Source organism: Cajanus cajan, chromosome 4 (assembly GCF_000230855.2).
Source record: "Cajanus cajan strain Asha chromosome 4, NIPB_CcT2T_4, whole genome shotgun sequence".
In the NCBI taxonomy this organism is placed as follows: domain Eukaryota; kingdom Viridiplantae; phylum Streptophyta; class Magnoliopsida; order Fabales; family Fabaceae; genus Cajanus; species Cajanus cajan.
This window is the reverse complement of record NC_138520.1, coordinates 59,220,512-59,233,973: the sequence shown is the minus strand read 5'-3', so window position 1 is coordinate 59,233,973 and position 13,462 is coordinate 59,220,512. Positions and strand designations below refer to the sequence as shown.

At 28.1% G+C, this 13,462-nt stretch overlaps 1 protein-coding gene across 1 annotated transcript; it reads right to left on the bottom strand.

Annotated features, from left to right (window-relative positions):
* Nucleotides 1-612: 612 nt before the first annotated feature.
* On the bottom strand, nucleotides 613-2,496 carry LOC109788801 (dof zinc finger protein DOF2.4). Its single transcript, XM_020347628.3, has 2 exons — nucleotides 2,130-2,496; nucleotides 613-1,960 (listed from the first exon to the last, which is right to left on the bottom strand). The coding sequence occupies exons 1-2, from the start codon at nucleotides 2,181-2,183 to the stop codon at nucleotides 923-925; spliced, it is 1,092 nt and encodes a 363-aa protein (XP_020203217.1). The 5' UTR covers nucleotides 2,184-2,496; the 3' UTR covers nucleotides 613-922.
* Between the last annotated feature and the right edge of the window lie 10,966 nt (nucleotides 2,497-13,462).

Sequence of the window (13,462 nt, the reverse complement as noted above, 5' to 3'; positions counted from 1 at the left end):
ATAACCACACTAAGTTGCAAGATAAATCTTTTTAGAGAATTATATTAAAAGGCATAATGGTATTAACATCAAGGAAAAGTTCCTGTAGTCGTTACAAGAACTTTCTAAAAGGAAAAGAAAATAACGGAAAATCTAATTTTTAATGGAAGAAAAATCACCCTTTTCCACTACAAAACATAAATGAGGAATGTATACAATAAGAAAGACAGCCTATGTTTATTAATTTTTCTTTGACCATGCCACCACTCTTGCTTTACTATCCATTCACAAGGAAATTCCAGAATCTCTTAAAGAACAGTACAAGTGAGCTTAATTTAACTATGTAACCAAATGATTCATGATTTTGATTAATTAAAATGATCGGCCAAAATTTGACTCATATAAATAAAACCCACTGAGATATTCAGAATCCATGATTTGGGAATTTTCTATTATCATTGCTTCACATTTCCTTCTACATCGTTCGTTAATTGTGTGAAGATGAAACCTTAGTTAATCCAGCACTCTTCATCTCATCTCCATTAGAAAAAGAAAAGAAAAAAAAAAGATTATATTTTCCATAGATATATGTGGCAATCAAGTGGTAACCAAATGATCAGAATTCAGATATAATTGATCAGCTACTGCAATATCCATTCTTTTGAACTCATAATTTCACTATAGTAAACCTTCCCATACAAAGCAACCTAAACCTAATAAAAGGAAAGAGAAAGAAGACGAAACAACACCATATAAAGATTAAAAGTGGGGAAAAATAGAAGAACTAACATCTCTAGGGTTTTCATTTAATCATAAAGAAAGCAAAGTACTTAACCATCCTCGAAGCCTTTCACTGGGGCTAATTATAACCGAGTAGGTTGAAACTTTGTGAAAGGAAACAGAAGAACCAAAAGCCAGAAACTTCACAAGAGAGCAGAAAATTCTATAGTGCGTTACTAGTAGTGGAAGAAGAGCTAAAAGCAGAAAGATCGGTCCAAGCAGAAGTGGCACCACCACCACCACTCCAATATTGCTCATTTGCATTAGGATTATTATTGACTGATCCCAAGAACTGTCTAGGCAAACCAAGCTCATGATGATGATGATTCTCTTCCATTTTCACAGAAGCAAGTTGAGACATAACCCCAGAAGTTGAAACCTTAATGGGAGTGCCACCATAGCCATCACTGCCACTACCACCTTCAAAAGGGTACAATCCATGTGATGAAGAAGCTTCCAAACCAGACAAGAAGGGAAACTGGTGAGTTTGTGGCACCCTCCATTGGTCCAAACCTGACAACATGGATCCACCTCCACTCAAAGCACTTCCTATGTGGAAATTCAAGTCTCCTATTCCTCCCACTGGACCCGAAATTGCGCCATAGTTCAAGCCATAGTTTAGCCCTATTTCTCCACCCCCACCACCCCCAAGGTGGTGATCACTGAGTTGATGCAATGGAGCCATGAATCTAAGAGACGACGGCACTCCGGTGCCGCCGAGGCCGGCCACCATGTCTGCGGAAGAGGAGCCACTAGTTGTGGATGCCGAACCGGCGCTCGCAGTTTGGCGATCGGAGTTTGCCGGCGACCTGGTGTTGCTGCCGGAGGTGCCTCTGCTTCTCTTGTTCCTCCGGCAGCCACCGCCGACGGGGACGTTCCTCAAGGCGCCACCGCGTGTCCAGTACCTTCTACAGGCCTTGCAGAAGTGGCGGGGCTGAGAGAGGCTGTAGTTGTTGAAGTAGCAAAACTTTGTGTTGGTGGATTCACATCTTGGACACTTTTGTGGAGCTTCTTGCATGGGTATGTTGGCCATCCTAGCCCTATCCGCCATCGAACCTGGCCTGATGGACCCGGCGGTAGTACTATTACCGCCGAGTCCATGAGGCTGCGATGGCGGAGGTGGAGGTGGTTGTATTGGTGGTGGAAGAATAAGGTGGGAACTGGCAGTAGTGTTGTTGCCTGGCTGCTGGTGATTTGGTTGCTGCAGTAACATAAAGTTGGAGGAGCAAAGAAATCAAATATGTGGTATATTCAGGAGATAGAAGGGTATAACAAAAGTGTAGGAAGAATATCTATCTTTTAAATTTTGCCTTTTGGACAAAGAAATTAAATGAGAAAGAACCAAATTGAAGAACCCTTCAATTTTTTACCTGTTGCTGCCAGTTGGCTGGATCAATATATGCTGGGATGGAAGTATAAACCATGGTTCCTCTTGGAGCTTTCTCTTTTGTAAAGGTTGATGGTTTAATTTTTTTGGGAGGTAATAGTGGAGAGAATCACATCAAACAGTTAGAGAGTGAGTGTGTGTGGTTGAGCTGAGCATAGAGGAGAGAAAGAAAAAGAGAGAAAGCAAAAAGAAGGAAAGAAGAGAGGGGGAGGGTTTGGGAGAGGAAGTAATGAGAAGCAAAAATAAAGGAGGTGCTTTTGAGTATTTATATATAATTTTAGTTTCTTGTTCATTTCCCCCGATAGCACTCTTTTTGTTTTATTGCTTTTCAGGATTTTGAGAAGGCGATGTTTCTTAACCCATAAGCTTCTTTTTGATGCTCTGTAATACTGTGCTTAGAAAAAGAGATATTGTTAGTGCCTCTCATCCCTCCTTCTGCATGAAAAAAGCTAAGTATTGAGTCTGATATGTCATATTACAATAGAGAGAGAAAGGGAGTGTGTGCTGACCAGCCTAGCTATACATGCTAGCAATTTGGTGTGGAATGGCCAAAGCTAACTTTAATTATGATTCTATTATAAAATATAACATTTATTTATTGGTGAATGAATGATAGATTATGGTAAAGAATAATGTGGTTCTTATGTTAATTTATTTTTTTTATATTGGGTTGAAGAAAAAAGAAAAGGTGTTCATTTGTGCTTTAGTGTGTCCCGACCGAGTGAACCTTTTCTTGGTCAGGTCTGTTCCCTTCCCCACACCTCTTTCTTTTTGCATGGAAACATTTACCATTGAAACTCACGCGCCACAACATTAGCATATGAGTCAAACTCATAGAGTGGAATGTGGCAGATATTGGGTTACATAGTTAGAGGGAAGGGAAGGGAAGGGCCCCCAAAGTAACTATTTACAAAGTGTTTCTAATGGATAATAATAAATGATTGCTCCAATGTTGTCCAAAGAAAAGAAAACACGTATATAAAAGATTTGGGAAATGAATTGTGTAATATAAGGATATGGATTATACTGAAAATGTGTCAGATCATGTTGCGAAAATAAGTGACTTTTGCTTAGGTATTAAGGTCTCTGAAGAGTGTCTCAACTTAGGACCTCCTTCCTGGGATTTTTTTGGGGACATCAAAATCTGGATATCGTCACATCATGTATATATATATATACGGCTGTTATAGGAAATTAAGAAAATAGGAATTGAGATTTTTAACCATGAAAAATATTATATTTCCTCGATTGTTGTTATCAGAATTGGTGACTTGAATTGTTGACCCGGTTCGGAAAGCTCTTTTAGAATATTTTTGGGGGTCTGTGGTGCCGGAGGTCCCGGGCCTTTATGTTTTTGAATTAGGGTTTTAGAAGCATCCATTTAATAGTATTTTATAGCTACTTTTTTTATTTATTTTATTATTACTAAATGTTTGAAGGTTGAGTTTGTAAATGAAGTGGCTAAGTTCCTAGAATTTGTTATTAGTAAAGAGAAATTTCATAACAAAGACAATGTTATGAAATGTCCTTGTATCAAATGCAAATGTAAAAGAAGTTATTATTCTGTTTTTAGCATATCATATTGACCTAGTTATATTTTATTTAGTTTCCACTATATATACACTATAAGTTTATTTGATGAGATCATCTAAGTTTTTTGGGATGGTCTAGTTCATTATTATAAATTGTGTAATCAATATATTGTTAATTTTTATATTTATTAACAATTTTAAATTTATAATTTTAAAAAAATTAAAAAATAATGGTTAAAATTAGCAACCAAATCCACTATATATACACTAGAAGTTCCTAAAACTTTCAGGAATGTGAAAGAAGTTATTATTCTGTTTTTAGCATATCATATTGATCTAATTATATTTTATTTAGTTTCCACTATATATACACTATAAGTTTATTTGATGAGATCATCTAATTTTTTTAGGATGGTCTAGTTCATTATTATAAATTGTGTAATCAATATATTGTTAATTTTTATATTTATTAACAATTTTAAATTTATAATTTTAAAAAAAATTAAAAAAAATAATGGTTAAAATTAGCAACCAAATCATTTTATAGCAATTTTAAGTTTTTTTTTTGCAACCGATTTAGCGACTAAAATTATATGACAATGAAAATAATTGTTAAAATATATGTTTTATTTAGTGACAGAAATACCTTTTGTATTTTGCGACCGAATTAGAGACCAAATTTAAATAATTTTTTAAAAAATAAAAATTTGTTGGCGATTGAAATTGCAATCACAAAATTCGGTTTCAAGATTGGTCTCTGGAAGCTAGACGACCAATACTACAGCGACTGATTTTGTAGTTCTAGCAATGTTTGTATTCGGTCGCTAACTTGCGACAAAAACTATTTCAGTCACTATTAGTAATACCGACAAGGGTTTTAGCGAAAAAATTTTATTAGTCTCTAATTTGGTTGCTGAGCGTAATATAGCGACTAAAATAGACTAAATAGTGACGGATCTTGGGATTTCTTTCTTCCTTTCCTTATTTCTAGAATATTCAAGGTAAGGGAACCTTGTAGTTTAATCTCCTTGTGTTGAATATGTTGATTTTGTCGTGTTGATCATGTCTTGGATGGTATTGTTATTGAATTGGAAAGATTGAACCTTGTTGTTCTATGTTTTTGGGTTTCTTAGTTGTTGGAAGAAGAATGAGTGATCTTGAGATGTATTCTTGTTGCATGTTGTATTTCTTGTGAAATATTGGTTGTATAAGTTGTACAAATGTTAATTTGATAGTTGCATGTTGAATTAGAGAGGAAATTGATTAGTTTTGAGATTAAAATGAGTTGTTCTTGGGTGAAAAACATGTTCTCAGCCATCAAGAGTTTATGGCACCCAATGCTCATTCATGTTTTGATGAACATCTACCAAGAATCATGATCTTGCTCAACTTGGGTGTTATCTAAGTGGTGATATCTGAGTAATCGTTTAAGCATTAATATTTGAGTATCCAAGGCTCCTAAGCTGTCTTGAGTTGGTGATAATGAGGAGATTGGTACTACATGCATATAGAGTCCAGTATATGCATTTGCACAAGTCTTATTTTATAATTGAGATATTTTGTATCAGATGAATGATTGTTGTTTATGAATGAATGTAAAGTAATAGATGTATTGTGTTGAGTGTGACTTTGAATGATATGAGTGAAAATAACAATATGGATGAAAGCATGATTATGATGTATATATGTCTTTAGTACTATCCTTATGTCTTATATGTGTCGTACATGGATGATATATATGGTCACTCCCTATGTTTGTTGTTGTGAGTGTTTGGGTTGATCGTCATTTGCAAGACTAGAGCAAGTATAAGAGGATGAGTATGATGCCCAAAAAGAGTTGAGAATCATGATTCTTGGAAATTATAAATCTTGAGAATCATGATTCTTATGAATTATGAAAATATGTTTGATTAGTCAAAATGCTTCTAAGAATATTTTTAAATGTTACTTGAGAATCATGGATTTTTACTGCATTAAATAAGAAAATAAAGGTAACATGATATTTTTACCATATTAAACTTTTATTTTTTACCTCAAAAAGGTTAGTTTCTCACCTCTCCATGGGAATAATTTCATGAAAAATTTATACAAAATCCATTCTCAGAAAACGTTTCCTAGTAATGTTATTTTTTAAATAAAAAACCAAACGCAAAAAACTAACATTCTTGATGTTTGATATTCAAAAAAGTATAAACTTTTTCTGTACTATACGCCCTAATAGAGTTATGTTGAAATGATTTTTTATAATACCTTTGAAAATTTGTTGCTTGTTTTAAAAATCTTTATTTACAATGCTTTGGAGTAGAAGGGTGTAACATTTAGTGATAGCAAAGCAAGTTGGTTCATTTGGCCAATGTATTATGAGAGTTTGTCATGTTTTTGTGTGCACTTTAAACTTCTATTTGATGTCGAGTGTTTTGAGTTGTAAGTACTTTAATTTTTGTTAATCAAAAAAGTAATGATTGGGAGGAATAATTGTGTGTTAGTTGATGTCTTGCAGACAATAGTCCAAGTGGTGAGGAATGCAAACACTATTAGGACCGATTAGTTGTCTAGTTTTCACTAGAACGGTTCACCTACCTTTAGAGGTGGATATGATCTTCATGGGGATATAGAATGGATCTTCAAGATGGAGAAGTAAGTCACAAGATAGATTTGATGGGATCCATCCAAGATAAGTAAGTCAAAGTGAGGATATAGAATTATAATACAATCTCATAAAATTATCTCATAGTATAATTATCAACTAAATTATACTTTTAGTTCTTTATTTTATTTTTTTAATATTTATTTTGGTCCTTTTTATATATTAAAATGTTCATTTTGATCCTTTCTCTTTTATATTTGAATCATTTTAGTTCTTTAAAACAATGATCATTTTCAATTTTGAAACATAATTTTAAATCAATTTTGAATTGATCAAGACGTAAGACTTTTAATATTAGATTCATCAAGATGAAAATTATGAAATGCAATTGATGTTCGAATCCAAAAAGCCATATACATAGTGAAAATCCTATGAATAATATATCCCTTGAAAAAATAAAAAATAATATAAAATTAAAATTTTGAAAATTTTATTTTCACCATGTTTATAACATTTTTAATTTCAATTGTACTCAATAGTCTTCATATAAATGAATTTTATAAGACAAGTTTTAAGTTTTGAAGTAGTCAAAAAATGATTTAGAAAGACTAAATTGACATAAATTTAGAAGTTAAAAAACTAAAATGAACATTTTCAAAGATAAAAAATTAAAATAAATCTAAAAATAAAATATGACTAAAGATATAATTTAGTCTATAATCATCTATTAATTTACATAGTATACATTGTTATTCAATATAATTATTAAGATATTTAGATATTTAATTTTATAGTTATTTTGTAAAAAAAAATTTAAATTTATAATATTATTAATTAAAAATAACTAATTTGACTATTTTATTATTCTTAATTAATCAATTAGTAAAAATATTCTTACATTATCATTCCATCACAAAATTACTGTATAAAATAATTTTGTTACCTTTTATACTAATCAACCAATCATATTTATCATAAATTTAGATTAATTGATAATACGATTATTTTTTTTTTATATTGCTCATATATAGAAATTAAACTATAAAAAACAGAAAAGAGTATTATATTATAATCAGTCAAAGGAAAGTAGATTGCATTTGGAGTCAGAAAGCCTACAAGCTTCAGATTTGGGCCGGGGTCTCTGCCAAAGCCCAACTTTAAGTTTGACCCATCATATTCTGACCCAAAATTAAGCTTTCGGTCTAGAGTCAAGGTCCAAACAAATATTCGAGTATCTAATGACAACAGATGTTTGGGCCCATAATTAAAAAGACAGGGTTCATGATATATACACCTCCTTTTTTCTATAAGTACATCTCCTTTTAAAAAAAATAATTAAAATTTTAAAATATTCTTAATTTTTTTTAAAAAATTTTTAATTTTACATCCAAAACATTTAATTTAGTACTTTTTTTTTCACATATCTTTCCTCCTTTTTTCAATTTTTACATGCACCCCCTTATTTTTCCTTCACTCCACCTATTTTTGTAGCATGTGAAAATTGAAAGGGAAAAAAAAAGTGTGTGAATAAAAAGAAGAAAGTAGCAAATTGAAAGTTGAAAGTGTAAAATTAATTTGTTTTAAAGAAATTATAATATTTTATAAAAAAATTTAAAAGAAGGAGGTGTACTTATAAAAAAAGGAGGTGTATATATCATGAGTCAAAATTAGCAAAAATGAAAAAGTGGTCTGTTTCCTATTTTCTTTTAATTGCAAAATATTAAATAGGCTTGTATTTTATTATATATTTGGTTTCTAATATTTTTTCTTATTTATAATTTTAATAATTGCACTTCAATTATATTTGACTAAGTTAAAATGTTTAGAATGAATCATATTAATTAGTTTATAAAAATATATAATGAACTTAAATAGAGTAAGAATTTGCGTGTGAATTAAAATAACATCCTGAAAATATTAAATAATAAGATGATTAATGGGATAAATAAATAATTATTTGATGTATTGTATGTGTAAAAATAAATAATTAATCCGATAATTATTTAATGTATAAATTAACTAAAAAGTATAAAAAAAATGTTAATTAACTAGATTAGCATTAGATTAATTTAACTAATTAAGTGATGAATTAATTTTAAATTAATGGTTTAACTTATAAAGAATGATGCTGTCAAAAAAATAGTACCAAACAAAAGTTATAAAGAATATGTCCAAAGGAGTTGAATATGGTCTGCAACATATTTATGACTAGTCTTTACATTTTATAAGTTTTAGGCGACATAATAAAAATGATTATATATATATATATATATATATATATATATATATATATTATAATCATGTTATATGAAGAATTTATTATCTCTCTAATAATTTTATTGGAAAACATAACTGATTTTGTTGTTATCTTGTTTAAAAGAATCAAGTCTAATATTTCTCAAATTAATAACTTATTGGTATGAGTCTTTATATATAAATATTTATAATAGAAATAAAATATAATTTAATAAAAAAAAATAATATATTTTATTATATTAAACAAATATTATAATGTTAACAAATCTAAAAATGATATATTACATTTTTTATTCAAGTTACTTCTATACTATAGTTTATTAATTATAAAAGCATTATATAAATAACATCGAGAACTAAAATGTTGCACCTCCAAATAAAACAATCAAAATAGAAGAAAAAAATTAAAGACTAAAACCAAACTTAATATATCTTAGCGACCAAAAAAATATTATACTCTTTTATCAATATAAGACATAAAAAAAAGTTAATTATAAAAATAAAAAAAATTATAATCATATCACAATTTTATATTATAATATATATATATAAAGACATTTTTATTTTTAAAAATAATATAAAAAATTATCTCATTATTATAATACTTTTTAATTTTCGGATCCTCTTAATATTGTGTTCGGAGTAGTGGCGGTTCTAAAACCACCCTCAGGTCGGCTCTAAATACAACCCCACGCTCCAATTTATTAGTACATCTACAATAGTTATATTTTAATTGCATCGAATCTTAAACTTAAAATACTGTATCTTAATTATTTTTTTTTTATTAGAGATAATCTGAGTGGCATCATGATTTGCTTAATATTAAGTACCATATCTTATGTAAAACATGATTGCTTAATACACCTTTAAGATACACCTACTTTAAATGTTCTAAACTACGAAATAAGAAATGAGTTAATCACTTATATATTGCTAGTGTAAATTTTTTTTTGTACTAATAATTAATTATATTTTTTAATTTTTCCATATCACTGTAAATACATTTACTTTTAACATTAACATGACACAATTAAAAAATATAATTAGTTATCCGTGTAAAATTTTTTTACACTAATAATGTATAAGTGATTAACTCATAAAATTTAAAACAATTGTTCTCATCTTCTTTCTCTAGTCCGACTCCAAACTCCATGTCAATCTAAATAAGGGTCATGAAAACTTTTCGCTTCTCTTATGTTATGTTTGGTTGGATGAAAAAAGAAATAGAAAAAAAAATATAAATAATTTTTTTTTGTTTGTTTGGAAAAAAAATAAAATAAAAAAGAAGAGAAAAATTGACTAGAAAAGTTTAAAAATTTTCCTTCTGTCCACTTTTACTTCAATTTTAATTTTAACTTTTTTTTTCTCTCTTTTCCTCACTTTCTTTTCTTCATTCCAAACAAGTGATTAATCTGGATTATATAACTACAAGAAAAATGATAAATTGCGACGGACAAATTGCGACGGACAAATTGCGACGGTTATCTAGAAACCGTCGTCGCTTTGATATTGCGACCATGAAGGGTTTTTCAAAACCGTCGCAAAATTGTTCAACATTGCGACGGTTTATCGTAAACCGTCGCAAAATTTGTTTAACATTGCGACGGTTTATCATAAACTGTCGCAAAATTTGTTTAATATTGCGACGGTTTATGATAAACCGTCGCAAGTTTAACATTGCGACAGTTAATCATAACCGTCGCAAATTTAACATTGCGACAGTTAGTCATAAACCGTCGCAAAATTTTCAGCATTTTTTTTATTAGAATTTAAAAGTTTTTTTTTAAGTATTATGTATATTATCTTAACGAACTTATATTTTATTAACAATTTTATATATACTTTCTTTAAAAATATAAAAATAAATATGTTAAAATTTATAAAAATCCAGTTTAATTTATTTATGATATAAATATGTTTTTAATATCTAATATATATTTTTAGATGATAATTTATTTTAAAATATATCTTATAATAACAATTCTAAATGGAACATAAATCTTCTGATTTTTCTTAGTTTGATTTTTTTAATCAATATATATAATTTTACTATTTTGATTTTTTCAATCAACGTATACAATAAAGAAAAAACACAAAAGATAAACATGCATAGTAAAAATTTTATTTTATCAAAAAACTTTTTATTTTAATATATTACATTATATATGTGAATATTAAGACATATATATATATACATATATATATATATTATAATTAAACTTTTTTAAAAAATTAATTCATTATTAAGAAAAAAAAATTTATTACATGAGAATTAATTTCTTTCAAAAATTTGATAGATATAAAATAAATAAACATTTTTTCTGAATCTATATTTTTATTTTATTAGAATATAATTTTTATTTTTTAAAATATATTATTTTTTTAGATAAAAAATTATGTATATGTCAAATAGTAGTGGGGCAAGTGCCCACTATTCCAAATGTACATCCGTCCCTATATATATCTATATATATATATATATATAATATAGGGGGTTATAATTATACCAATGTAACTTTTATTAAGTATTATGTTGTTCAATAACTTTATATTAAATGTGTATTTTGTAAATTCAACCGTTAAATTGAAAGTTTATATCACTTTATAAGTGTATATCAAATTTTGTTAAAATTGAACAACAACTGGAAGGTAATCAAATTGTTTATATTTTAGTGTATTTTAAAATGAATATATGACATCAATTTTGTTTTATAAAAATGAAGTATCAAACCATCTTGGATTAATATAAAGTTTTGTATATATAATCTTTGAGAGATATGAACTTTCAATCTAACAGTTGAATTTACCAAATTCACATTTAATATAAAGTTATTGAGCGGTGTAATACTTAGTAAAAGTCACATTTAATATATATATATATATATATATATATATGAGGGGGTTTATAATTACATCAGTGTAAATTTTACTAAGTGTTACACAACTCAATAACTTTATATTAAATGTGAATTTTGTAAATTTAACCGTTAAATTGAAAATCTTTTACTGTTAAATCATATATACAAAATGTTAAATTAATCGAAGATGATTTCTTATAAAAACAAAATTAAATCTGTCAGAAAATTTATATTTTTGATGAGAAAATTTTTGTAGGAAAAACTATATTATTGATGAAATATTTTAGAAAAATTTATATTTGTCGAAAATGTAAGAACTGGTTTTAAATTTGATATGAAAATATTATGATATAATTAGATAAGATTTTAAGTTAGTATTTTATTAATGGTTGATAATTAAAAAATAAAACAAGGATAAATATTTTTTTTGAATTTTATATGTTTGATTTAAGATAACTTACAAAATAACTCTTGGTAAAGTTATTCCGCTCAATAACTCATCGTGTGCGTTGAATTTCATTGATCCAATTAATTGTTAATTTAAAAATTATTAAATTTTACTAATAATTAATATAAAAAAATTAATTAGTTTTGGAATAAATTATTTTCTAATTAACAATATAATTAAAACATTAATTATTTTAAATTATTTAACTAAAATCTTATTGACAATTTACTATATGATCTTAATATTTTTGTATAACTAATACTTGGTTTTAAATTTGATATGAGAATATTATATATAATTAGATAAGATTTTAAGTTAGTATTTTATTAATAGTTGATAATTAGAAAATAAAACAAGGATAAATACATTTTTTTTTTGAATTTTATATGTTTGATTTAAGGCAAATAAATATATTAAATTAATTAATAATTTATTTAAAATATTAAAATAATTTATAAGTATGTAATAAATAAATATTTATAATTTTATAAATTATATTATCATTATAAATTAAAAAATTTAAATAATTTAAATTATAATTTTAAATCGAAATAAGTAGATGTTAATTATAAAAGTAAGTACATATAAATAAAGAATAACTAAATATATTATTATTATTATTATTATTATTATTTGTAATATAAAATTATTATATATTATTATTATAATACAGATATGAGATTGTATATTTGAGGATGACTTAAATGAATTAATCTGTACAAGTTATACTGACAACATACATATACATTTCGGTAGCTTACTCATCAGAACTTCACAGTTAAGCGTGCTTGACCTGGAGTAGTACAAGGATGGGTGACCTTCTGGGAAGTTTCCCAGAAATTGCACAAGTAAGGATAAACCATGCTAAACAGTGAAATATCGTGAAATAAAATCCTTGAAAGGCCAAATATGAGGATTGTTACATTAATAAATTTATTAAAATAAAAAAAAATTATAATTTTTGACTGTTAAAAAAAGGATTGTAATATTAATTTAGAGGCAGTTGGTGCGACAGTTGATGAAAGGGTCGCAATGTTAATATAGAGGCATTTGGTGCGACAGTTGATGAAACGGTCGCAATTCCAATTTTGCGACGGTTTGTGCAACGGTTCTGATAACCGTCGCAAAATTGCCTAGTGACGGACGACTCTGCGACGGTTCCCAAACCGTCGCAATGTTGTCTTTGCGGCAGTTATAACCGTCGCAATGTAGGTCATATAACCGTCGCAAAATCGTCATTTTCTTGTAGTCACATTTGGACAAAGCTCATAATCATGGGTTTTTATGAGACTAACAGCTACGTACTATCTCCGTCCATATTATAAATCCCTTTTGTTCCTGTGTAGAAACACTCCTCTTGTCGTTCCTCCTTCGTGATCTTCTAAGTCTTTAGTGCCGACCGAACATTATCTCCGAAGGGTGGAGAGAGTACCTGCAAAGGCACTCTGAAGATCAAGTAAGTATTCGGTGCAGAGTAATAAATGCCTTTATAGTGGATAATAACGTACCTTTCCAATCAGTCCCACCAATACCGTATTTATAGTGACGTTCTTGGGCCTGGTGGGATTTCTGGATTATTGGGCTAGTGCACGAGGTTTTGCACACTGATTACAGATGACGTAGATGTGTTTAATG

Excerpts from the sequence above, each read along its gene's own strand:
- LOC109788801 (XM_020347628.3), bottom strand. The coding sequence starts at position 2,183 with ATGGTTTATACTTCCATCCCAGCATATATTGATCCAGCCAACTGGCAG. Across the intron at positions 1,961-2,129 it reads CAGCCAACTGGCAGCAACAG|CAACCAAATCACCAGCAGCC; the intron begins GTAAAAAATTGA and ends ATGTTACTGCAG.